The sequence below is a fragment of the Anser brachyrhynchus genome (assembly GCF_964034855.1).
Source record: "Anser brachyrhynchus genome assembly, chromosome: 2".
Taxonomy (NCBI): Eukaryota; Metazoa; Chordata; class Aves; order Anseriformes; family Anatidae; genus Anser; species Anser brachyrhynchus.
The window spans coordinates 37,553,333-37,580,057 of NC_137695.1; the positions used below are offsets into that span (position 1 = coordinate 37,553,333).

At 42.1% G+C, this 26,725-nt stretch overlaps 2 protein-coding genes across 11 annotated transcripts in view; one reads left to right on the plus strand and one right to left on the minus strand.

The window, feature by feature from the left end:
* The window catches only part of PLEKHA8 (pleckstrin homology domain containing A8), a 27,061-nt gene extending 15,093 nt beyond the window's left edge, over positions 1-11,968 (plus strand). For both annotated transcript variants that reach the window (XM_080579675.1, XM_080579676.1), the window contains exons 8-14: positions 340-499; positions 900-985; positions 1,525-1,583; positions 2,698-2,828; positions 3,390-3,460; positions 5,087-5,148; positions 5,921-11,968. In XM_080579675.1, the coding sequence (XP_080435801.1) occupies positions 340-499; positions 900-985; positions 1,525-1,583; positions 2,698-2,828; positions 3,390-3,460; positions 5,087-5,148; positions 5,921-6,118 (767 nt within the window). In that variant the 3' untranslated portion in view covers positions 6,119-11,968. The remainder of the gene's footprint in view (positions 1-339; positions 500-899; positions 986-1,524; positions 1,584-2,697; positions 2,829-3,389; positions 3,461-5,086; positions 5,149-5,920) is intronic.
* The window catches only part of COLQ (collagen like tail subunit of asymmetric acetylcholinesterase), a 49,978-nt gene continuing 31,453 nt past the window's right edge, over positions 8,201-26,725 (minus strand). For 2 of the 9 annotated variants that reach the window (XM_080579662.1, XM_080579661.1), the window contains 4 exons: positions 25,668-25,807; positions 22,790-22,999; positions 22,083-22,203; positions 19,918-20,591 (listed from right to left, as the gene is read on the minus strand). In XM_080579662.1, the coding sequence (XP_080435788.1) occupies positions 20,179-20,591; positions 22,083-22,203; positions 22,790-22,999; positions 25,668-25,807 (884 nt within the window). In that variant the 3' untranslated portion in view covers positions 19,918-20,178. The other 7 variants (XR_013946429.1, XR_013946430.1, XR_013946431.1 and 4 more) reach the window with 7 other exon arrangements.

The window sequence follows — 26,725 nt, forward strand, 5'->3', positions numbered from 1 at the left end:
GCATTGTTCTTTAGCTTCTGAAATGGGCTGTGCCACTTGATTGGTACTGGGGCAGTTGCAACTGGGTGAGAACTACACTCGTCTTCAAACAGATGTCTGCTACTGGCTTGCACACAATTGGTCTGACTGATTACTAGAAGTAGTGGGGAGGGGACTGGTGTGGATGTTGTTTTAGCATTTGACAGCAGCAGAAGTATGGTGTCATTAAATTTTCATGATCCAGCTATCCCAACGCCTTCCTTCAAGTTGAATACATCTTGAGAAACAGTAACAACAATATGGGTTGTGCGGCTGTTTTATCTTTCTGGTTTTTTTTCTTCTGTTTCCCATGAACGTAAGGCATTAAAGAAGATGGAAAGAACAAGCTGCAAGCTATAGAAGGCTTTGGTGCCCACACATTGCTGCAGTCAGAAACAAATTCTTTAAGTGGATTGACTCTGTGTGAGGAAGATGAAAATGAAAATGGCTTTCCTACCTTCTTCAGCGTCATGAGCAATAGGTAGTACATATTGCAGATTTACAATATAAAAATAATGAAACCGTTAAACCTTTGACTCATTTTCAAGTCTGTTCTGTCTGCAAAGCTGTGTTTGAGATTATTTAACAAGCATGCAGACAGCACAGAAATGGAAGAAGATATTCTTTGTAGAATCAGTTGTACAGAAGAGTGGGAGGGCTTTTTCCTTGTTTGTAATTACATGCCTTGCATGCCAGCAGATACGCATTTTCTGCAGTCATTTACTTTAAATGAGTGAAACAAAAGCCATGTTGATGGTTCAATGTCTATAAATTTTATCTCTGTTCAAATGAGGTGGGCATGAAATGTAATTTTTGTCTTTAGAAGTTGCAGAAAAGGCATTATTAAAGTAACAAGCTCTCTTGCTTGTCCTGGATACCAGGTTCAGTGATATTGAACTTAGGGAGGAGGAAGGCATACCAACTGAAGAGTTTCTGGAGTCATGTTACGCAATTGTGCCGGTTCTGGGTAAGCAGCTCCTTTTCATGCTGGGGTGTCTCTGAGTCCGTTTGACTGACACCAGCTAAAAAAAAAAGCGGTTTGTTTGGAGAATTCATTGCTTAGTAATGAATTACTTAGAATTAGTTTCTATTAGCAGAATGAACATGACTGGTACTAGATGTTTCTTATTCTTGCTCTTTATAGAGGATCCACTCTCATTTAGATGGGACTGATGTATAATGTGTCTGGGAATATATGGGTATATTCGGAACAATATTTTTTCCCCTCAACAGAACTGCATGGAGTGCCTTACGCATCCAGTACAGCTGACAGCATGTTATCAGCTATACCATCTATTGTCACTCTTCTTTTTTTTTTTAATTATTATTTCTTCTATTTCTTCTTTCTAATTTCTTCTTCTTTCTATTTCTTCTTAGGTTTATGTTGTTCCTCTAGTATTTTCCTAGCAGTTAGAAGGATTGTTTAGACAGTAAAATAAAATGGTTGCTAAGACATGAGGATTGGAAAAAGACTTAATCTTAAAGTATGGCCTCTTTTTTTCCTAGACAAGCTGGGACCAACTGTCTTTGCTCCTGTTAAAATGGATTTTGTAGGTAACATCAAGGTAACAGCTGATTTCGAACACTGACTGTTTGAACGGAATATGTATCTTTGCTACCAGGCCTCAAGAATTTTTGTCATGGGAGTCAGTACTAGAAGGCTTTTTAATATTTGATAACGTTGTTGTCAGATCGGAATGCTGAAATGTCACTAATTCTGTCCTTGAAGTACGTGCTGTGTTTAATAAATCCAACTGTTATGCACACCCAAACCTAGAAAATACTTGATTGACAGCCAAGTAAAAAGTCTGTTACACCTAATGAATGTGACTTGGATTCTGAGCTGAAAGCATTATAAGTCATGATGTGGTGGTATCAATATTATCTTTAAACTATAAGACAAATGGGGAAAAAAACTTTTCCTCAGCAAAGTAGCAGCAAATTAGCTGATTAAGAACCAGCTTTTCAGTAGCTGCAGATCAGAGCAGATCCTGTAGATAGGTTCTCCTGAAAGCTCTTCTTGCTCCAAGTCTGGAAAGGTTTGAAGTGGCATTTGTGAGATAAGATGTGTTTGTAGTAAGACTATTCGTAGCTTTTTTTTTTTTCAAGAAAAAAAAAAAAAGCAGAACATCTCCTGTGTGTATGATAAGGAACACTGTATACGTTCAGGTTTGTTTGGAGCAAAGTCACTCAGGAATTGGCTTATCTTGCTGGAAGTGGCCACTGAAAGACTGTAGAAATAGTAAGAGGGAAGAATGCTATTCAAAACAGAAAACGAGATCCTTGACTAAGCCATTCGCTTTTATTTGCATTGCATGATGTCGGTGTGGTGGGCTCACAGCAGCTAAGTCCTGGTGCAGGTAGAACCAGGCAGTGCTGTGGTGTGAGGTTGATCCAGCAGCAATGTGATCTCTCTGGAGCTGTGTGCCCGCTCTAGGCTAGCCAGGTGTGTCTGGGGCTGTGCACAATTTCCCAGTGCACAGCCATGGGGAATGCATGACATGAGCCTGTCAGCTGCTCGATGCATCGCACGTACTGAGCCTGAGGGAGGAACTGACTGGGGGAGAGTTGTAACAGCTTTTTGAAGGGAAGAATCGTGATAAATTGGTGCTGTTTATGGGACGGGATGCTGTTTGATCTTAAAATTGTAAAACTTTTCCTCTTGTTTTTTTCCTCCAGAAAATAAACCAGAAATTTATAACCAACAAAGAAGAGTTTGATACCCTGCAGAAGATAGTGCTCCATGAAGTCAATGCAGGTGTAGCACAAGTTAGAAACTCTGCTACAGAGGCTCTCCTGTGGCTGAAAAGGTAACAGCTTCATATCAGTTTCAACTATAAGCAATCAAAGTGCAACAAAGGACCTTTCAGCAATGTAAACTTATATATCAGGAGCAAACTAGTTACTTTCACAGGCTCCATCAGTCCAAATTTACTAGGTTCAAGGTCACTGTATTGTCTGTAGTCATGTCACTGCAACTTTACCAAAAGGCCTAAAAGAGTGGTTGCAGACAACCCTTTTTCCTATAAAAGAAAAGAACAAGTTACAGGGAATGACTGTTCCTGCTGGGCCAGTACATCAGGCAGATAATTTCAGGCTTCAGCACAATTGTTTTAGCAAAGTGTTTTTTCTTTCGGCTGGCAAAGAGGCTGGAGAACGTGGCTGCATATCTTTGTTCAGATGGAAAATGGCTTCTTAATTCTGAGTGTCATAAGCAGTGGAGATTAAGCTAGGTTGGCTCCAGGATATCCCTCTGAGATATGGAAATAAGAGGTTGACTGTATATTGAAGTTAAAGCAGTACTGTAAAACGTGGGGATTTACTTTGTTATAAACATGGTTTCTCTTTATTTTGTGGGCTCATCCTGGCAGAGGTTTGAAGTTCTTGAAAGGATTTTTGACAGAAGTGAAGAATGGAGAAAAGAATATCCAAACAGCTCTGAGTAAGTGCTGGTTGCTTTATTCTTCATGTGATTTTTCATACTTGGCTACTTTCCTTTTTGTTTAGAACATGTGTTTTCTTTTCTCCAGTGATTAATGATGCACGTAATCTCCAAGACACAACTTTTTTTTTGAAAGTTTTAGGGTTTTTTTTGAAAATAATAGTCTTTGGGCAGATTAAATAACTGGTTGATGTTGACTTGATGCCAGATAAAGATTCACTTAATTGTCATACTTCTATCAGGGGAGACAGTCATATCTTCAGGGGAAAGAAGTATTTTGTCTCATTCCGTTTTCTCCACTGGTGTGCAGTGAGAGCATTCCCAAATTTACAGCTGATATTTTATTTCTTCAGTTCCTTGTGAGATTGGCCAGCACTCTTTAAAATCACCTCCTTGTCAGTATGGTTGTGACTTGTCTATGTCAGTTAGAAGGATGATCACAACAGAAAAATACTTTTTTCCAAATACACAATTTTTGTCACTTACTGAGTCAGGTTAGTGACCACAGCAAGTACAGTGCAAAATACAGAACTGTCATAGACTTGGTTCTTCCTGAGTAAGACCCTTTCTGTGTGCATGCAATCTTATGTTATAATAATCCAAACTTTGCAACTTCTGATGTTTTTAATGTCCCTTATATTGTCTATTAAGGCAGAGAATAGACTTGTCAATCCTATTCGCTACTAAATACCTTCTTTCCTCCGTATTTCTTTTTTTTTATTACTGAATACCTTTCTCATACATTCTCTATCTTAATGTAAAGAAAAAGACGCCTTCCCCAGTCATTAGACTGGTAGATGGGGGAAGTACTTCACATTACAGTAAAAATTGTGCCTGGCTTTTACTGACTTTATGCACTCTTCAAGAATAACCATCTGCAGTTTTCTGAGCAAATATCCAAACACAGCAAAACAGATTTTCTTGCTTCAGCTCAGGGAAACTATAACACACCGTCTGATATTTAAAAATTCAGCTGAAAGCCAAGGATATGAAACAATGACAGTGCTAAGACTGGAGAAAATGAGACTCAAAGGTGTTAGTTTTTTATATAGCAAGCTTTCTGTATGAAAGTGGCGCTGTCTAGGAACATAACAAGGACCTTCATCAAACGCTACACTTGGGCACTCGTAAGAGAAGAATGGAGTTTGTGGTGTTTGTTTTTTTTTAAATACAGGCCCTGTGCTTTCTGTTCTGAGGGGTTAAAAGTTGACTCTCAGATGTAAAGTGAAGGTTCTTGTTCAATGTCTGAGCTAGCCATCCAGACTGAGGCTGGCTAGCCATCTGCTTGCAGAGCGTTTTCACCCCATATAACATTTTTTCAGGCTTGTACTGAACTGAGGACTAGAAAGTAGAAAAAAGTTAGTCGTGAAGCACAGCTAATCAAATAAAAAATAAATTTTCCTTTGTATCTACTTGAACACTTACTTGACATGGATGACTTGTAGGAGAATGACAGCAGAGCTGAGACCCCACTGCAGAAATCTCTTATCTGGCAATCCTTTTCTCCTTCCTTTCAGTTATAACTTTGGTGCTCAGGAAGGGCAATTATGTGCATCAGACAGTAATAATATGGTGATGCAAATGCAAACTCCATGCATGTTTCTATTTTTTTCCCTTTTCTTTAAGACAATGCTTATGGAAAGACGTTACGGCAGCACCATGGTTGGGTTGTCCGTGGCGTCTTTGCGGTAAGTGCTCATCTTAGTTACTGGTAGAGCTGGGGGTCTTGTTACTCTGATCTTCTGTTGGTTTTAGTTAACAAATGGTATTAAAATTAGAAGCATTAAAATTGGTAGGTTCCTTTGTCAGATCTTATCCTCAGGGTGAGGATTGTAGCTATCACTATGTTTAGTATTGAGCTTTCAGGGTGGAGCTTGTTTTCTGGAGCCAAACCAGAAGGATTACTTTTTGCATGTGTATTGTTTTCATTATGTGTTTTGCAGTCTTGCAGGGGCTCTTGAAAGAACTGAGATTTTGAGGTTGCTAGTTCGAGGACTGATCTCTCTTTGGGGCATTAGCATTCAGGAAGAGCTGATGGAGGTTGAGTCAGGGAGTTGAAGTAGAATTTACAGACTAGAGGAGATGCTTTATTTTTTGTCCAACCTAGCAGCTCCCCCGTGTGTCTGTCGCTGGAAACTGTTACTGAAACTATAAAAGGGAAAACGAAAGCCTCAGCCAATTGATTAAACAGAGACTGACAGGTAGAAGCAGGAATGTTGAGGGGGGCAGTTTCCTGAAGAGCATTTTGAGCATGGGGCTTCAGTGCAGAAGTGTGGGACACTGGCCTGGGAGCTCCCCTAACAATCTAGAATTCATTTGGGTTTTGTATTTAATTTCTAATATTTACTCTTTATTTGTACAAAATATGATATACTGACACTTCCTAAAAATCAGGCACCTCTGAAGATGTCTTAATCTCTGTGTAGACCTTCAGCTTAAAATCTTTGCTTCCTCTCCCAGTTAGCTCTAAGGGCGGCTCCAACATATGAAGACTTTGTAGCAGCTCTGTCCGTAGAGGACTATGATCCTCAGGAGGAAACATTTTACAAAGGAATGCAGAGGGACCTCAACATTTACTTACCAGCCATGGAAAAGCAGCTAAATATCTTGGACACTCTCTATGAAGTACATGGTTTGGAGTCGGATGAGGTGGTATGACTACAGCAAGCCAACATCTTAAACCTTCAGGGACTGTGTCTGTTAACAAAGATTTTTTTAACATCGTTTCTGTTCATTGTAGCTTTTCAGGTGGGAAGGGTGTGAGTGTTTTGGGGGAAAGGTATGTATGATTTTTGTTTTTTTGATGTGCACATTTTGTGTTTAAATGCAGAGGTACTGTTTCTCTTTGGGTCGTAACTATGTCTGTGATGAATGTTATTGACTCTTTCCTCTCCTGCCTCACCCCCTGTTCCCCTCACCTCTTCAAAGTAGCAGAGCAGAATTTGCCCTTTGCTCCCTCACTTTACATGGGAGCCCCGCATGCAGCAGATCAGTCATGATGTCAACACGGAGCCTGAGCAGGCGCTGCTGGCTCAGATTCTCCCGTGCCCTGTGCTGCTCACTGTAGTGAGCATTACTCTTACCCTGGTAGCAAAGAGAAGGGCAGTTAAATGCCAGTTCATTGTGTATGCTGCGAGTTTCCCTTAATTTGGGTTGAAGCTTTTTTTTTTTTTTTAGCCTCCACAAATAGAGGCGATCTTCATCACAAGCACACACGGCTGGTGATCAAGAGCTTGCACCAGGAACCAGCCTTTGAAACTGGGCATTGCGTTCCCTCCCAGCTACCAATATGTGCTGAGTTTTATTCCTTTCAGCTCCTGCCAGTGGGCCAAATGTACAGGAAATTTCCCCTAGTGCCCTCCACAGCAAGAGGATGCTCCTGCCCATAGTGCTCGAGCTGTGGTTCAGGGCAGCCTGCTGCACCATTTATCGTAGTGCAGGAAGGAGACGTGTACGCATGACGAGTGGAAGGAAGGCTATAAGCACGAGGTGACATTTCTTCTGCACTGGTACCACCATTGCTCCCTCTGCCCCCCGTGTCCCGGTGCTGTGGCTGGTGAGCCAGAGCCTTAGCTGGCACAGAGTGGCAGAGCCCAGCTAGTTTCAGTAGTGCTTTACACAAGCAATTGAAAATCATGTCTATCACCCTGGTTTATTAAAGTTTTGTGTTTTTTCTATATTTTGGGCTTAGGTTTTTTTAAATTAAATTCATACAAATATAATATTTGCTTTTAAATTGAGTGCAGCTAGCAGTTTAAAAAGCAGATTTCATTAAAGTCCCTCTTAGGCTGCCGTTATAGGCAGGACTTCATGGAAGTGGACATGAAGTAGTGACGCCGAGGGGAAGCTAGAATGTGTCACTGAGCCATTACACATCGGGTGAATTACAAACCTTAAAACCTGAAATTATGCAGAAGTGGCTTGAAATTAAGAAAGTACGATTTGGTGGTTTTCTCCTTCTGCTAATATCAATTTTTAAAAAAATGTGCTCCTTAGCACTGCTGTTATTAGAAATAATAAAGAAGTCCTTTTAGTTAGTGATATGGTTACGGACAAAATTCCTACTTGCGTTGAAGACTAGAACACTGTCTGTGAATTATTTACTGCCAGTACAAGGCGTAAGTGGGTCTCTCAGTAATGACATAGGGATTTGGATAGCTTTGTCCAAAGAGATGAGTTTAGCCCACGTAGAGGAGATAAGATTGTGTTAATGAGGTACTTAAACTTAGTAATATCTTCATAAATACAGGAGAACTTTCATTGTTGCCGTACTCACAGGAGAAATACTAGCTTTTGCTAGGCTAAAAAATTAATTCTAAAATCAATGTACTGCAGGCCTGCTGCCCTGCGTTGTTCTGAGATGGGAGCCTCTCTGCATGTTTTGTACTTTGTACCTGATCCTTTCTAAGGAGCCCAGCATTGGAAGCTTTAAGAAAAGCATATGATGCTTGAAGACCAAACGTCACACTAGGTGCATAAAGCAAGATAGTAGGACTGTAATTAGGTATTTAAACAGTGTCACTTTCTTCTTCCTGTCATCTTCTCTGAGTTGTGCCTATCTGTAGTTGCTACATGCACCAAGGAAGAATCAAAAGGATGTAGGGTTTTTAATTTTTGGAGTTTTCTTAATTTAAGTAGTGTATATTTATGTTAGCATATAAAGTAAGAACTTATGACCAAAGCTCCATTCAGTTATTTCTCTACTTGCAGTGCTAAAAATGAAGCAGAGAGCCTTTGGAATTTGGCTGTTTGCTTCTTGTAAGCATGAATGCAAAAAAAATTTAAAAAAAAGGAAAAAAAAAAAGAAAAAAATACCCACAGCTACAGCAAACAACCAGCTCTCCCCCCCATGTGGTTTCCTCAGGGTTTTCAGCTGTTATGAGGGAAACTTTGCTATAATAGGTCTTAGCTGAGTGCTCTGAGAAAGCAATAGAGACCACATTGCCACAGAATCAGTTGGCATATGGGGACAGCAGGAAGAGATCACTCTTTTCTCAGAAATGAATTGCAAGATCATGTTTTTGCTGTAAGCTTTTCCAGTAGTAGGAAAATAAATCTAGCACTTAAGGGCTTGGAAGATTTTTGGTTTTATTTTTTATTTTTTTTTAACTAGCAGGAGAACCACTAGTTTGTTAGTAGCGCATCAAACCCAGTGTTTGATGCAAAAAGTAAAGAAGCTTTATTTCTTAAGCAAAGAACTTAACGGCTTCATTGGGCCACTAGCTTCAGCAATTACTAACTTCTACAGTTCTTCTTTCCTCTAACAAGCAGATAGTAGTCCACATTGCATGTTCTCTAACCGATGTGGCACCATGCCTGAGAGCAGGCTTTCTCATATTGCTCTGCTGTGTAAAGCTGGTCTTTCTGAACTGTGGAATTGGTGCTTGAGAACGTTCTCAGTGGCTTCAGGAGACCCCTGAGTCCTTGTTGCTTGATAAGGGACTTGTAGAGATGGAACTGAGCAAGGTCACCTTGCCTTCAAATCCTGTACTTCACCACGCACTGTTCTTGCAGGATGTTGAGCACTTTGAAGACTTACAGATGCTATCTTTCCAGTCCTGCCACCACTGAGAAAGGAACCCATGCAGCATGTTGCAGAGCTGAACTCCAAGTTATACCTCTAGGGATGCGATAGACCAGTTTACCAAGCATAAACAAGTAACACTGCTAGGCAATTAACTTCTTATGATGTCAGTTTGGCAAGCACAGAAGGTTCTTCTTGCTTTTGATGATTGTAAAGGACATACAACTAACTTCTGGCCTTCAAATTCAGAATTGGGAAAGAGGTGGGTGGGTTTTGTTTGATTTGTTTGGTTCATTGTTTGTGGGGGAGTATGTTTGTTATTTTCCTTTAATGGCTGAGGTTATAAACCGATCTGCATACTGATCTCGGTCCATGTGACTCTCAGATAAACAGCACCCTTGCTCTTTATACTTGATGTGAACTGCTTTATTTTCTTAAACTGCACTGGTCTGAAGTTTTTGCATCCCTTTCCTTTAGAAATGCTTTCGGCTGTTTCCTTCGATGTCCAACAGTTGCATATTCTCAGGGATTTTACTTAGCCATGGCAAAATAAGAGTAATCACAGCCTTACCCTAGGGGAGTAAGAGTGTTTTTGTGAAATTAGTATGGCAGGGTATAGAACTCTGTACAGCATATGACATGGACAAAGTCTATCCAGTGCATGTCCTTGCTGAGACATGGTAAATCCCAAAGCAATCTGATCAAAGTGCTATCTAGTGCTGAATAATGGCTGTCAGCAGATTTTAATAGAGATCACACACACATCTTTGTAACGTAGTGCTATTGGCATTAGAGCAGAGCTCCCAAATAATTTCAGCAGAGTTCTGCGTAGCAATGTGAGGCTTCTATTTATTTTATTTATTTTGTATTTCTTTGTAAAACAAACGATGTTCTGGAGCCCCCTCTGCTATTTTAAGACACCATACTCAGTTGCATAGTGAAGTTCTGTGACATTACAATGGTAGAGTATGACCTGGACACTCAAGTGCTTTAGTGTTCAGGAGTCATTGAAACATCCTGTCTTGATGCTGTCGTAATATGGGTCTCCCTTCAACAATGCACTTACAGTTAAGGGCCATATACCTTCATTTACGAACTTTTTGTAAAGCATCATCATGATTTAGGTTACAGTTGTTTGCTTTAAAAATGTTTCGTAGTTTGCATATTGTCACTTGCTTGGCTGGCCATATAAAAAGTGTGCCCAAAATGTGCTCCAGTTGTTTGCAGTGTGCTTTGACAAAGGGACATAGACCACTATAGAAACCAGTGTTATTGACATGCATATGCTGGACCCTCTAACCCTTTCTTTTTATTATCAATTCAGCTTTTGTGAAAAGCTTTAGAGGACCCTGAAATGCCTTTAAGACATCAGAAAAAGATCATTAGCACATTCCTATCTACCTGTCTTTCCCTCTTTCCACCTGTTCCCCACCCTTTCCTTCTGTTCATCGGTTTCTTTGATGCCAGATGTGTTGCTGTCCAGCTGAAGAACCTCTATAAAAGTGTGAAGCAGGAGGTTTTGTAAGTCATAAAAATACAAGCTTTGAAAAGCAGATCTGAATTCAGTGGCAGGCAACCAAACACAGTCAGGTGGAGAATGTGCTGCTTTGTCTTCGAAGCTTTGCTCTTGTTTGACACATTCTGCCAGGAAAACCATACCACTTTTAATTTCACTGATGAGATTTAAATCGGGACACTTCAGAATTGGTAGTTCTAACTCTTACGAATGAACACACTTTATATTTTAAATGGGCTTACTTCTCTTGTATGCGTAGTATTGAAAACAAAAAGAAGGGAGGAAGGATGTCTGAAAACTGAATTCATGCCTTTTTGCTACCTTGTGTAGCCCCTTGGTGAACAAACCCTGCAAACTCTGATGTTCTGCATTCTCCAAATAATAGAAAATCACCCATGAGCAGAGGTAGTATCAGAGCACACTCACTGGCTCAGAGTAAGGCCATAAAGCTACTCACAGTTCACACAAGGATTTCAGCACTTGCTTTGAAGTTAGAGCATAGGCAGATGTTTCACTTAAACACACACTCTGTTGCACTGGCATCTGTTTCCTGAAAATGTGGCCCTTGACTGGCATTTTTAAATATCCCTTTCTTGGTATAGTATACCACCCACCTCCAGTACTACCCCCATGTGCTAACGAGCTTTTCTTTTTTTTAATTAAAAAAAAAAAAGTGTTAAACAGAAATCAGGAAAGAAGGAAGTTTCATGTTTGTTTACTTTATTTTTGCAGCATTCAGGAGTCCAAAATTTATTCTTTGATTCCTTTATTTAATGTTACCTTGACAGTTTGTGATATTTGTCTACTTGAAACTGAACAAGTAAATTGCATTCCAGGATATGGTGACTAAACTGAAAACCAAAGCAGCTTGCTTCTGTGGTTTCCATTCCTATTTTCTTTCACTTTTCAATCCAGTTTTGGGCATTCATTTTATTAATGTCAAGCTGAGCTTACAGTTAGCCTTACTTAGATGAATACATTGTAAGAAGAAGAGAAGGTATATTGCATCACCCTTTAAATTTAATTGTAAGGGCTTTTTCATGCCCCCAAACTCACCTCCTCCAATGTAAGCATTGCACAAATCATGCTGTCGTAAGTAGCTCAGTGTTGAAGTACTTTGGAGTTTCCAGTCTGCATCATTTCTCAGATCACACAGCATCTGTCTGTTTTTTCTTTCAGAGTATTGTTAAGACCTTTGACAGACTTTTATATTATTTCATGATAATAAACTTATTTTAAATAAGCATGTTTTAAAATCTCATTTTCTCCTTGCATGGATTTTGTTTTTTTATTACAACAGAGGGCCTAAAGTGCTCTTCAGGACTGCATCTGTTCTAGGTACTGTGTGAACAGTCAAAAACAGTATGTTTCTGGTTCATAGAAACTACCTGTATGTATCTTTGTATGAAGAATGTTAACACATGGAGCCTGTTTTGATTACAAGAATAAAAGCTGCATCTGCAATAAAGTTGTGGTTCCTTGGCCAATGCAAATAGCTGAAGGCTGTAGTTACAAAAGCCAGCCTGGCACTGTCAGAAGAATTCATATTTAATAATTACATGTACTATATGTCCTTCTGCCTACACTCCAGTCTCTTCAGGAGTATCTGAAGTCTTTGAAAGCTCCATGGTCATCTTGAGAAGCTGTTGAAGACCGATGCCAGAGCTTCAGTGAGGGCTCTGGCAGGAGCCCCACACTCCGCATCTCTCCACATGTCTCATTTGTTGGTGCTGAGCTGGTGGGTAGCTGACATCGTGGCGAGGGTGAAGGAGTTTAGACGGCAGTGCAGGCTCAACCCGACACCAAATTAGCGAAAAAGGCTTTTCCAAGTTTTGTCGTGTTCTTGCAGTCCCCTAACCTTCACCTTCTACCAGCCTCTGTTACTTTGCGGCTGTTCTTGTTGCAAGGTTCAGTAGTATTTCTTTAGGATCTTTTTGCTATTTACCCACTGCTGGAGCAGGGAGTCACCATTAATGTCAGAGTTCTGCCTGCAGCGGGAGGAGCTGCAGGTAGTGTCCGTCTCCTTCCAGAGCTGGCAGTCTGGAAACTGCTGCTTCCCTGCCAGGGCCCCCAACAGACCCCGGTACCACCCAGCAGCCTGTGAGCATGAACTTCACTGCTTTCATGTGGCCTCTGCAAGTTCCTGCAGCTATGCCACAAAGAGGCTGGGTCACTTTTCTCAAAACCAAGCAGGCCTGAGACTTAAAAACCCCGTTTGCATCAATTTGTCCTTATACCAAGGCTCCTTCTCCAGCTATGGCTTTCCTCCTAAATAATCTCCAATTAATTTAGCATCTGTTTCCAGTGCTGGTGTTGTCAGCTCATCTGTAGTCTCCAGAGACCAGACGTGCCTCACATAGTTTCCTATAGGTCACGGTTTTCCACTCGCTTTCTTGCCTGGCAGCTGGTACCCGGCCTCCTTCCCGCGGGCGCGAGGAAGGCCCGTGCCGTGCTGCCTGTGCCGGTTGGCACCACTCACGTCCCCGCGGCCTGACACTTGAGCCGTGCGCTCAGGTGTTCAGCGCTGGCTGGCACACCACGTCCTGCACATCGTCCTGCACGTCGGGTGGCAGGCACGTTTCCCAAAAGCCACAACAAAATGCTTTGTGTACATGACGGGGTGTCGTGGCTGTCTGTAAATCCTGCCCTGTGCCCATCACGGTGCCAGCGAGGGGCAGGCACTTGGCCTTAAGGAGTTGTCCCCTTCCCAGGGGAACCCTGAGCTTCCCGATCGCCCGCTGACTCCTGCAGGGACATTTCACTGTTGATTTTCTTCAACCCAATTCAATAAATGTCCTGCCCAGTGTTATAAGGATTCGTATTCTCTCACCTTTAATTTACGCCACGGTGTCGGGGCTAGTTTTGCCCAGACAAAGTAATTAAATATTAATTTACAATTTCTTCAGCCTCTATTATCATCAGGCAATCAAGTCATTTTCTTATATTCCCTGAGCAACTGCTGAGTTTGGAGTTGTTCTCAGGACGGGGGTCGTTCCTCTGTCCACGTTCGTATTCCTTTGTGCACAGAGCATCTCAAAAGGAGCACTGCTTTCAGCTATGAGAAGAGTCAAGCTTTCTGATACAGACACTTAGAGACATGCCCAAGCAGGATGTTCCTGCACGAACACAGTTTTCAAAAATAACCATTTGTTTGGAGGAAACGTGGCTGCGATGTCCTTCCAGTGCCACACACCAGCACAGGCCTGCGTTAAAGGGCTTTTGCTGGGGGCTTCAAAGTTTGGTGAAACCAAGAGCATGTCTGGAGACCTGCCATGGTTTATATCCCTAAATAAATGTCATACAGAGCTGATCATCACCATAAATCAGAGGTGTCAGGCGTCTGTCCTTCAGCCTCAGCGCCCACGTCCAGTTGAGCCGTAGGCAGTGGGAATTCCTTCCACTCCGAAATGCCGAAGCCACGCATCGGCCCCTTTATATGACAGAAATTATGAAGCCTCCAGCCCTCATGTATCGATGTGCTAAGCAAAACAGACCGCCCCGCTGTGAAACCTGGCCACGGATGTGCGAGGCAAGGACTAAAACCGGAGCCACTTTGTGTCACCCACGCTGGCACTGCAGAAACCCCGCCGCTGATAAATTGCTGACAGCCTCTTGCCACCTGGGACGGGCTGACCTTTTCCGTGGGAATCTGTGTGCTTTACTCCACCAAGCCTTCAGCCTGGCTCTAAAACGGGATGGGTTTGTGAATGGGGGGAGGCTTTGCCTCTTTTCTCTGTGCCCAGGGCCCCTCGGCCTCTCTGGGCTGCCGCCCCACAGCTGGGTGCTCAGGGGTTCTGATTCGACACGGTACGGTTGCAAAATGCGGGGTATTTTAACATTTACCCAAAGTTTCTTCTCTGTGGCACTCACCGCATGGCACCTTCTTCCTTTAGTGCCTCAGGAGTCTGATGAGGCCGCAACAGGCTGCTGGGCCACAGAGTTAGGCAAAGCAATTGGCCTGTCATGAGGCAGGGCCAGCCACCACTGCTGGGCTTGCTGCTGACTGCTCCTTATGCTAGGTTTCTCCGGCAGGGCGACCAGACACCTTTAGTTCGTCCAGGCAGCTTAAAGCAGAGCCTGCTCGTCCCCAGGCAGCAACAGGTACAGCTCCCTGGCTTTATTTAGCCGCTGTAATCCCACAGCATTTCACACCAGATGTTGTCCTGCTCAGAAAGCCCCGGCACCGACCTTGGGTTCACCCCAGAGGTCCCAGGCCGCTGCTCTGTGGTTACTGCTGGGGTTTGAAACTGCTCTCTGGGCAAACAGCAGTGAAATATCAACTCGCCACTGTGGCCACAGGGTGGTTTATATCCTTTATCCAAACACACTGGGGTATCGCAGCTTAAATCCGTCTTTTTATTGTATTTCACAATCAACTTCCCTGTGCTTTTTGGCCCATAATATACACAGCTCTCATCCCCTGAACTATTCCGTTTCTTACCCCCAAATTGGTCACCCTTCCCTTTAAACTCAGAAACAGCTCAAAATCCAAGCAGCCCTCAGCGTTAGCTTTCCAGGCACACCCTGGCCCTCAGAGCAGTAGCACCAGGTAGGTGTGGGAGCTGCCAGCTAAGCCGAGGGAAGTTTACAAAAGAAATACTATTGCCATAAAGCGCCAGGGCTGGCGGGTTCCCCTACATGGTTGTTCCCTCCTTGCTCCACCACACATTTGACACTTTCTGTGCCTCCAACAAAGGGGGAACACGGAGGGCTCCTCGTTCAGTACTGGGTGGGAAGGCTGTGGCAACAGACATCTCTTTAAACCCCGTTTTCTTGAGAAGAAGAAGGTTGTGTTTGCCCACGGCACACTGCCTGACATGCACACATCCAAACGGGATCCTCCATCAGACACGCAGGAAGCTGTCAGGGAGAATTAAGGGCACTGGAAGGATGGGGCTGTAACTCCGTGCTTTTCCAGCTCCAAGATTTGGGTTTCAGGAGAGAGGGAAGCAGGCACTAATGCGATTTCCAGCAGGACTATGCTCCTCTAATGCAATTTGGCCCAGCTCCCCTTCTGGCTGCAGCCTTTGCTCTGCCGGGCTGATGCAGGTCTGTCCCCACCACGTGCCCCCCATGCCCCATGCAGCACACCCAAAGGAGGGCTTTGCTCCTTTTTCCCCTTTAGGTGAGGTCTGGCAGATCTCAGAAGCTGCACAAGCCCAATTGGAAGCTAATACTGCTCTTTTTCCTCCCCAGCATCTTAAACTGGGCAATTATATTAAAAAAATACAGTTGCAAAACACAAGAGGAAATAAATGAAAGTAAGGAAATGCCAGAATTAAGGTGGCATGATTTATTGACATGAGCTGTTAATACATGCAGTAGGTAACTACATATATTTAATCACATACTAAATGCAAGCTGGCTTTTTAGTATACATTTAATACAGGGCACAATGCAAGCTCGTACTCTTTCTGTATTCACCTACAGCTCCATACTAATGATTAGAAAACCTTCCCACAGGCATTCGCTGCTACAAAAGGCCAAGGAACTGAAATACCTCAATTAACTTTTGAACTATGTTTGGCGTAACGCATTAAGAAACTCAGACAAGGAGGGAAGATAACTCAGAGCAGACCAGGCACCGTCCAGCTGAAGAATCCCAAGTAACAATAAAGCAGGTACATCTGGAAAAGGAGGAAAGTTTTTTTTACAGTCTTTTATGTCACAGATACTTAACACCTTCCCAGATGTGTTTTTTAATGTTCTATCATCTGAGGGGAACAAGGCATTATTTGTAGTAAGAACCTTGTTCCATGTCCTTTAATTTTTTTGCCTAATGTCTTGTATTCCTTTTTTTTTGTTAAGATGCTGAACTGTTTGTGCTGTATTCATAAAGTCCATTTAAAATCCACACTTTATAAATGTTTTCTGATGCACACCTTCCTGGACACGTGAAACACATGACAATCCTACATAAGTTATCGCAACTCCTTTTTATGTTTCCTGCCCTTGATGTGCTCTGCTTTACAACCTCTTTTGCAGGTAGGAGCTTTTAAAAACAGCAGGACTTAAAGCTGGACTTAAAATTTCTCCAGGATTCCAGCCTTTTGGGTGCTGGAAGTAGAGATAAACTCCTTGGAGAAGGTGACAGATCCCACCGGGATGGTGTGGTGCTGCTGAAACCCATGGCTTGCAGCAGGGCAGGAGACTAAAAGGCAGCTCTTCTGGTGCATGAACTTCCAGAGCTTATGCCATGTTCCTTGCCCCATTGGTTCCTTGGCCTTTTATTAAGACCTCTGATTAAATTTTAAAAAGCCACAAGAAGTGTTGTGAACTAGCGAACTGGGCTACAAATGTTGGTGGCTCAGCTTCACAGCAGCACAAGCAGCCCAGGTAAGCAATAGCCACAGAGTACACTAATTTTGTTTATTTTTCATTTAATTGATGATTTCCAGTATCACGTTGGACATGCAGAGTTACAATCTCCTATACAGGTGGTAAAAGTTGTACGTATTTCTGGGTTACTTTAATGCGTTGTCATCACAAAGTAACATCCACCTTTATTTAACCTTTACAGAAGTAACTGTGTAAGTGCAGCTGTCATTGTTACAAACAACTCACGCATTTCAAACATTCAAGTGCAGCATTTAAGGCAAAGCAGAAAAGAGTGGCCTGTATGAAAATAACACCTTGATTTGAGGCTCTTAGTCCTGAATTCCACACATCTCTGCACCATTTTCTTCTGTTATGAACTCTTTTGCACATAACGTATTTAATATGTAAAAGTTACTCTTTAATGCTTGCTAATAAATAAATATATAATTACCCTGACTCCTATCAGAGCTAACAGAGTTGACTGAACCTGTGAAAAACAAATATATATGTACATTATACAGCATGAATGAGCACCCACAAACACTCTAGGCCAGGATTTGTTTCACAGAGATACAAAAGTGAGGAGGCACACTGGGGTACTCCAGACACGATGGCAGGAACCGAGAGCGGTCGAGGGGGGTCGGCACACAGGGAGAGAGGATGGGGCACAGCTGGCACAGAAGGACGAAGGTCAGCTGGACAAGGGGAGGAGAATGACAAGATCTTCCAGCACAGAAACCAGAGTGAAGGCCACACATACGTGGCTGTGTTGAGGTTTCAGGAGGGCAACCAGCACTGCCCCAGTCCCTTCGGGCTCACGCAGAACACAGCCGGCTCGGCGAAGGTGAAAAAAGGAAATAGGCTCGTCCTGTGTCACCCTTTGTTTGGCCACTCCGGCCTTTGTGGTCTGCAGGTTCAGACCCTGTGAGACAGCTCGCCTTTCTGTGGATGCGTGCAGATAGACGCAGCCCAATTTCTTTGCCTGGAGGGTTTTTGCCCCATCTGCTGATCTTTAAAGCACTTAACTGAAAGACCCCTGCTCTTCAATCCACAAAGGCGTGCAGCTAACCTTAATGCCGCTGAAGTCATCATCACTCACGTAGATACAACACTTAGGAAGTTCACATTGTAATAAAAGAGAAAGTCTCTATAAACACCGTGTCCAAGATACACTTTGTGTTTATGCGGAGAAGGTTGAAAAACAAAAACCCTGAAGAACTTAGGCTGAACAGTGCTAAGTCGAGGTAATGTTGTCTTGTTACATGATATTCCTGGTTAGTGACATTCAGTTTCCAGTAGCATTTGTGATAGAGCAAGTTCTCACACACAGCCACCCAAAAGTCTTACTGGCAAACACTGTTTGACATTTCTCTATTAAGACAGGATGCAGTGGTCCTATTTTTTCCCGATCTGACTTAAAACGAAAACAAACAAAAAAAAAAAAGACAAACTTCTCAAAATGGCCATCAGCAGCATGACATCTGTTTGTTTTTCACACAGAGGTGGGTTTTTTTCTTCTTCTTCTTTTTTTTTTTTTTCTCCTTGTTCCAGTCCTTCCTGGATAGATGATAGCGTAGCACCTAGCACCCCGTGACATGTGGGATGCTGCCCACCTCTGCTCCCCTCATGTGAAGTATCGGCACTGTGTAGAGTCAATGTAGCAGTACGAAGTGCATCGCAGTTTTCCGTAAGACCTAAAATAAAAGAGAACATCTCAGTTCCAATACACACCATAGCTCACATTACATGGTTTCTGGATGCAGCTCTGTCGGAATCAAGAACATCAGAAAATGCCAAGTGAAGTGACATATGGCAACCAAAATAAGAGGATAATTTCTAGCAGTGCTCTGCTGTGCTCCCCCTTGTCAGCAAAATAAGAGCCCAGGAGAAACGATGAGTGAAGTTTTAATTCCCCTTAATGTCAATTAAAAATAAAAATACAAAAGACATCACTGTACAGAGATAGGTGCAGTAGGCCTTGGCACTCACCCACGCGAACTGTGTAACCAAATATCTGAGGATCTGAGTTAAGTGTTTTTCTAGTTACTTCCATTAGTTCCAGCAGGCATGACTGTGCCTGCGTTTCCTTTAATTTATTTTTCATGCACTTGAAATAATGATAGTGACAGATGCCCACCTTCAATTTAAAAAGAGGTCTTTACAAAGGGCCCTTGCAAAATAAGGGAAAATAGTTGTGTTTTTTTTTTTTCTTTTCTACTGACTTATACTGAGCTGCAATGATTCTACCAACTGAAGACCTGACCAGAGGTGTTGATTAAAAAAATAATAATAATAAAACAAAATAATTTTGCAGAGTTTTTATTGCTACCATATGTCCAGGTGAATAACCCACCCATCAGATAATTCACTAGCTGTAGAACAGGTCCTTAAAAATGCGTCCTTGGATAACCCACATTCTCAGAAAAACAACAAAAAAAAATCTGAAGTGAATGTGTGTGAAATATGAGGAGGAATTTGAGAGCTGGAAAGAGTAGAAAATGGGAAAATCAGTTGCAGCAGAGCTCTTGGAGAAGAGGGTGCTGTGGGGCGAAACTCCCAGTGCAGTGCCAAGCTCACTTACTCGTCCCACTTTCCTGATGAGTCACGGCTTTTTCTTTGATTTAGCAGATAATCTGCAGGCTGCACACACAAAGATAAAGGATCTCAGTTGCTCTTCACAACTTGATTATACACGGAAAATAGAATTTATAAAAATTTCTCAAGCTTCTGCGGGACTCTGTTTTTGGCAGCAAACTTAAGACTCTTAAGATGGAATAGCTTTCATGGGAGAGTAGCTTCACGCTGTCTGCAGATGGGAGCTCTTTAAAATGTTTCAGGCTGTCAGGTTTGCTAGTCTCAGTTCTAGTAATCTCTTACACCAGGAGTGCTCCAACAATTGCAGTGGAAGGATTAGCACAGCACTTGACTTACAAAGATGTCCTGTGGGTTCTTACTCCTGTCAATTAGCACATTATTCTTCCATGAATGATGAGGGCTCTGCACATAATTTCATTTGCAAATTAAATGTTTCCTGTTATCCAGTAACAATACCTGACAGTTAAATAGGAGGCGAAATGCTGACCAGAGGAAGCTGTTTAAACAAAGGCAGAGAAGGCAAGTCAACAATAAGCAGATGTTTGAAATGAAGGACATTGCTAAGCAGATGTATGTCTTTGCAACTGCTGCAAAGTCAACGAATGTTCTGGTCTTTGGAAAGGCTGATAAATGAATGGTAGATTCTGAAGCTAGCCCTAGAGCACTCACTAAAAGTCCAGGATTTTGTTTGGAGGCCGTGGTTTGTTGTTTTGTTTTCTTTTTTTTCTTCCCTTCAGTGCAATCACCTCTTCATCATGGTCTATCCTACTCTGGGCACGTTATGGGTATTAATGCAATGAGAATGTCACCAAGAGAGGAAATCTTTACTAGCAATGGGTAAACATATGCCCACATGATCATGCACTTTGTACAGTAGGAAACATGTGAGACTGAGAAATGAGATTCAGACCTTAAAATCAATAATGTGCAGAAATAATCAGATAAGGTCTTTCTCCACCACTTTCTCTCCACCACTGTCCCACTGGAACAAGGTTTATGTGGGTAGTCCTTTTCTCTTTTAATGTTGAAGGTGAAGCAAAAATAACAAACCAAAGTGCAGATCATTCGTACATACCCAGGGAGATACGTTTTACATGTCAAATATCCAAAATCCTTCCCATCACAGTCTTCAACCCCCTCATGTCTGTAGCCATCTCCACAGTAAGCACGGCGACATCCTAGTGAAAAATTGTGAAAGAAGTACCTTAATAAAACTTAATATATAAAGTATCTTGGAGAGAGAGGCAAGTGGAACTAGATTTTTAAGGGTAAAGCATAAACCAAGGCATTTTGTGGAGCGCTTGACCAAAATGTAGGCTGTGGTAATCTGTGGGCTGTATTTTAACAATTGGACTTTGCTTTTGATGTCTTCAACTTCCTGAGTATAAATTGGGAACAAATTCATTTAGCTAAAATCCCTTTGATATCTCCTCAGAGACACTATTAAGCAATAGATTAAAGGGACATTCAAAAACAGGGAGTTTACACAATTTAAAGTGGGTCATTTACAAATGGAAATGATTAATTGATTGCAATGAAGACCTGTTTGTTAGAGATTAATGCTTCTAAAAACAACAAGCCTATTTACAATCAAATCCACTTACCATTGGTTGACCTCTTTTGATACAGTCGCAAGATCATAAGGATGACAATTGGTCATATTCAAGTAATTTGTGGCACTAAGGGACGTGGTTTAGCGGTGGGACTCAGCAGGTCAGGTTAATGGTCGGGTTTGATGATCTCGAAGGTATTTTCAAACCTTAATAATTCTATGATTCTATAATTCAATTAAACCTCTTTAGGTCACATCAGTGTCTGAAGTTCATGTACTGCAAGGCCTCTGTGGACCTGAAGCTCTGCCCGGTGTATAGCACAGAGCATTATGATGGACTTCCAGATGCACAACATGCAATCTCACAGGCACTAGAACTAATGAGCACTATTTTTCCTGCATGTTTGTTCCCGATGGTTGATTGCAAATTCTAATTGGATAATTTTCTCATGCTTAGAGCCTGGAGAGCTCACTCTCACTGGATTGCTCTGTAGTCAGGCAAGCTTAGAGGGACATTTATTTATACATCTATGTCGTGGGGAAGGAGCTAAGTGGTGAAAACAAGGTAACTGAAAGGTGGATGTGAAGGCTGTGATAGCTGCTTGCATGCCAGGTTTATGCTGTGTGATCTTCTGTGCTCTTTGCTTTTACTACCCACAACGAGCAAAGCAAGAGGAAGATTGAGTAGACAGGAATCAAATGTTTTGTAAAGCTAACAGTGAAGGCGGTGGACTGCCTTCCCTATGTGGGTGGATAAAAAAAAAAAGTGGTTTTACTAGAACCAGGATATGGCCTGTTATTAATCTAGCATCCATAGAAAACTGAACAGCTGTCCTAAAAAACACGTAGAAAGACAAATAGCACACTGGTTTGGGCTGGAAGGGGCCTTAAGATCACCTAGTTCCAATCCCCCCGCCATGGGCAGGGACACCTCCCACTAGACCGGGTCTCAATTAGAAGCACTTGGGATCACTTCTGTATTGTGCTTGTGTGTGGCATCTGCATGCATGAAAGATCTCAATTTTGGTGCCATGGCCATTGTGCCTGTCATCCTGCGGAAATGACTACTGCACCTTCCATGGTAGAAAGAGGCTGCTCTCGACGTGCCGTGACTTACTTATGCAGTCATCTGTCACAACCGCATTGCCATCGTCACACTCTTCCCCATCCTGGATGATCCCATCTCCACAGGTACCGCTGTCCCCGAAGCGGTAATCCACGGGGTAGAAAGGGCTGAGCTGGTCAAAAAAACACACCACAGTTACTGTGCAGGACTACCAGCAGGCTGGCTCACAAACTGAGGTGACAGTCTGTGGGAGGTGGGGCCTGCAAACAGGTTTCCATATCCCGCTCTTTGATGGGTCACACGGTTTATACGGAATCTGATTCAAAATCCAGTTGAAACAATAAGGATCATACTGCTGATTTCAGTGAGACTTAGTTTAGCTCCCTGAAGCAGTAAGGAAATACATGGTTTGATTTGCAGGGGTTGTGTTTTCCCACAACTCTGCTCCCTGATGAGTTTTTTGTTATTTTGTGTTAAATCAAAACTGTTCTTTACTAACGAAATTCCCCAAATTCAGTTCACCAGTTGGTTCACAGGGAGGTTAGCAAAACCTGAACCACTGATGAGTTAACGTCTCAGTAACTAAGACTCCTGTGAACAAAACCCGCAGAATTAGGTACAATTGTAACAGTGCTCAAGAATTAATTTTTCCTTCACTTGATTGATTCTGTATGATACCTTAAGTTCAGAATTATCTGCTGTATTTAAAAGTGAAACATATGCTCACAAGTTTTCCAAAACCACAGTCATATTTTCACCTGGATTGGGAGCCATCCAAAGGTATCCTTGAAATACAAAGATCTCTGATCTCTTCTAAAAGCTAAGGCATTTTCGGTGTTTAACCGGTCCAATTCTTCTTGATTATTCACCACAAAAATCTGGGGTACAGAAAAAGAGGTGGTTGGTAACTCTCTCAAGAAGTATTTTGAATTGTCATGGAATCCAGTTCTGCAAACTGAGTTATGTATCTGCAAATATATAAAGAATTGCCAGAAATTTTGTTTGTTTTCTGAAACAGAATGGCATGCCAGCCTTGGGTGAGAATTTACACACATAAAAATATTACTTTGCAATTGGTGAGAAACTCTAGTCTTCAAAAGTTAATGGTCTCTCCTGAGTACCCAGCTAAGGCTCCAGCGACCCCTATTTCAAAATGCACACCCACAGATAAGGACCACAATCACTGCTGAGAACAATTTCAGATGCTCCAGTGGTTAGATGCTGGAACAACTGCAAAATCCATATGGGCATAAGTGGTCTTTGTGGGTTTGTCTATAATTTTTAGGCATGTTTATGTTTACAAAATAAATAATTCATTGCTCAATGCAGCCTTCACTTATCTGTTGCTACTTTGTACTTCGTTTAGACTTAACTGGCATTGAAATTCATGTTTCTTCACATGCATAGACTTTAGTCTAAATTCAAGTCTTCAATTAAACAGAAAAAAATCAGTACAAAATAGAGAGAATTAGAACAAGCTTCTCCCAATTTTTTTGTAATGTCTCATTCACCAAAATTGTACGGGGCATTACGAAATAATCTCTTCCTTCGGCAGCTTAATCAAATTAATTTTAGTAAGATTCAAACTATTTTTAAATTAAGAAAAAGCAAATGGAATGCTTCTGAGGAAAATGGATTTAGGTCAGAGCCTGATTCCCACCAGCATAATCGGAATTGGCTCTTTTTAAAACAAATTACCCTGAAATTTTTACATAGCAGCATATTCCCATAGCCCCTGACAAAGGCCAATTTCATTAAAGAAGCACTGAATAAAAATGCCTTCAGCCAGAATGAAAGAAAGCAAAGAAACAGAAAGCCAGCAAAGAGCTGGTTCTGTGGCTGTTCGGGAGCTGAAGTCCCAGCGCCAGAGCTGTAATTTCTCTCAAAATCAATAGCAGATCTGTGCCCTCTGAAAATCCCTCTTACAGATACTGGTCTTTGAAATTGTAAAGGATTTAAAAACTGGGATGAATCACAGCCAGGGACAGAAAAGCAGCGCTTTGTTTCCTCCCCTCCTCTGGAGGCCCTGGCAGGGTCCCCGCTGACGGGCGAGCGGGTGGCTGTGCTCGGGACACGCCGCAGGGGATGGAGCAGGGCTGGAGCCCTGGAGCACCTTCTCTGGATCTTTCCCAACCAAGTGCAGCTATAGCAACCCTGACAACAGCCTTCAAGTGGCACAAGGCTGATTTCTAAGCTGCCTCGTGGGGATCTGAACAGAATAAATAATAGCAATATTAAGCTCCCTGCCAGTCAAGGGAGTAAAACAAATGGGCAGGCAAGCGGGGAGCATTCCTCAGCAGGACGAGGCTTGCCTCCTCGCCATCCCTCCTTTCTGAGAACAGAAATGGCACTTGATCGTCATCAAATGAGGGTTCATATCAACGGTGTAGGTTACCTATATTTGATGTAACTACACTCTCATTGCCATCTTTTAAGACCTAATATTAAACAGTGCCTGGGGGGGAAGGAGGGTGGTAAGACCTACACAGAATATTGTGAGCCTTACACTTTATCCTACGAGTTCTCCATGAAATACGTGATAATTTTTTTGCAATAGCCCACAGCATGATGCAATATGCACCTTTATTTCATGCACTTTCTTCTGTCACCATTGAGTTTTAAAAGTAACAGGCCTTTTTTGTAATGCACCAGGGATGTGCAAGCAGCTGAGAAGACTTGCAGCACACTCATGCAGAAGATTGAGCTCAATGACCCAGTTTAATGAGCAGTGTGGTGAGCACATCCCTTTCTCACACATTAACAGCTTTCTAAAAATGTGACAGATGGGAAAGTTAACAAAGCTAATCACCGCGTGTTGTCATTCAGAGACCACCAGACACCAGACAATATCCAGTCCCTTGAGTGGCAGGGCTAAGCTAGTACAAAGCGGCAGTAAAAGGTAGCGTTTTCATTGCCGATTAAGTAAGTGATACAATGCACAGAACAGCAAGGCAGGGCCCAGCTGAAGGAGAAGTACAGAAATAGTATTTACAAAGACCTAAGAAATCAAAGATGAAAAATTGCTAGGTCTTGCTCTTTAAAGTACTTTGTCCAATTTGCTCATAAAAATGCTTTCAAGAAGGCTAGCAATTGAAATTAGCTATGAAAAGTGCACGTTCACAGCCAGCAGCTCAGAAGTCTGACTCCATTTTTGGCTCAATGTAGAGGGTTTGTGTTTTGGGAGAACGTTCTGTTGTATGTGCGAAATGTTTGACTCCAATATTCAACTCTGAAATCACTGTCTTTGCAGAAGAAGATATAAAAAATAAACAAGAAGTAGATGCTTCCTTCACCAACCAATTTGAAACATATTTCAACTGACTGAAACAAAAATAACAGATTATGTGTGCATAGTAAGGTGGAAGAGAGCTTCCTCATGATCAGAGAAAGGTTTATAAAAATGTGCCATATTATTGGTGGTTTGTAACAGCTGCATTTCAGCACCTCAATCATACAACCTTCAGAATAGTTATGAGACCAAATTCTTTTCCACAGACTGGATCTCAGAGGTTTCGGATACTGGAGGTAACACATTGCCTACATATGTCGCTAAATACAAATTATTAGTGAATACAGCACTTCTTGTAATAAAAGTACATAAGATCATTCACATCCTCTCCCAGAAAATCTGCTTACCGCAGGGACTTTTGGATAACTGTGTCCAAACACAGATTCCTCATATGGTGGATTATTCATATTCTGTGGGGATCTGCAGAGACATCTCCCTGGAGGTCCTGGAAGTCCTCTTTCCCCTTTTGGTCCTATTGCGAATTGCCCTAGAAAGTAAAATACCTGATTGCCCTGTTATTAAGTTAACATACAAAACACAAACACAGCCTCAGTGGAAAAAGTATGGGTTGGGTAAATATATACATTTACATAAGTTTAGAGATACACACACCTCCCACCAACTCCACTGGGACCTGAGGGACGTGATTACCAGAACCACCAGTTCCAGCACTTCAGGAAAAAGACCTGAGTTTGTACCACAGTCATTTTCTTTCAGATCACTTTTTAACCATGGCCAGAATGGCCATTTTCTTAGGATTTTCAGATAAGAGTCAGCCTGGTTGAAATTCCAGAAATTCAGGTCATGATGCATACAGAGGTCACTCCAGAACACGTATGCAGTGGGTTTAGGAAGACCTACATAGAGTCAGTCTCTGTAGACATCCAGAACACATGGGAATTGTGCATTTGCACAACCACTTGAGCATTGCTGTTTCAGAGGTTTCCGTACAGGAAAACCCAACTATAAAGACAGGAGTGCTACAAATAAATACTTTAAAACCTAATGCTTTTTGACTTTCAAACTTTGGCAAGGATGCAGTACTCTGCAGAATTAGACTTTGAGCCAACATGTTCATACTGCAAGCAGTGACATCATTACAGGAAGGTCATTTAGGATAAGAATTTATATTCTGCAGGAAAAAGATGAGCAAGCCTGATACATAAAATTTCTGTGGGTGGAATAAATCCTTTAAAAAGTAATCTCAGGATCCTGGCTGCCTTCCCGCTGTCATGGTGAAAATTCTGCCCTCTGAAAACTTCCAGCTAATTTACTCAGGATAAAGATGTTTCATAACAGGAGACATGAGATATGGGTAGATTTCAAAGCAGCCCCCAGCTTCACAGATGTACCATTTCCATATTACCACTAGGAAGAGACTTCCTGCCCACTGATGTGAGCAAGG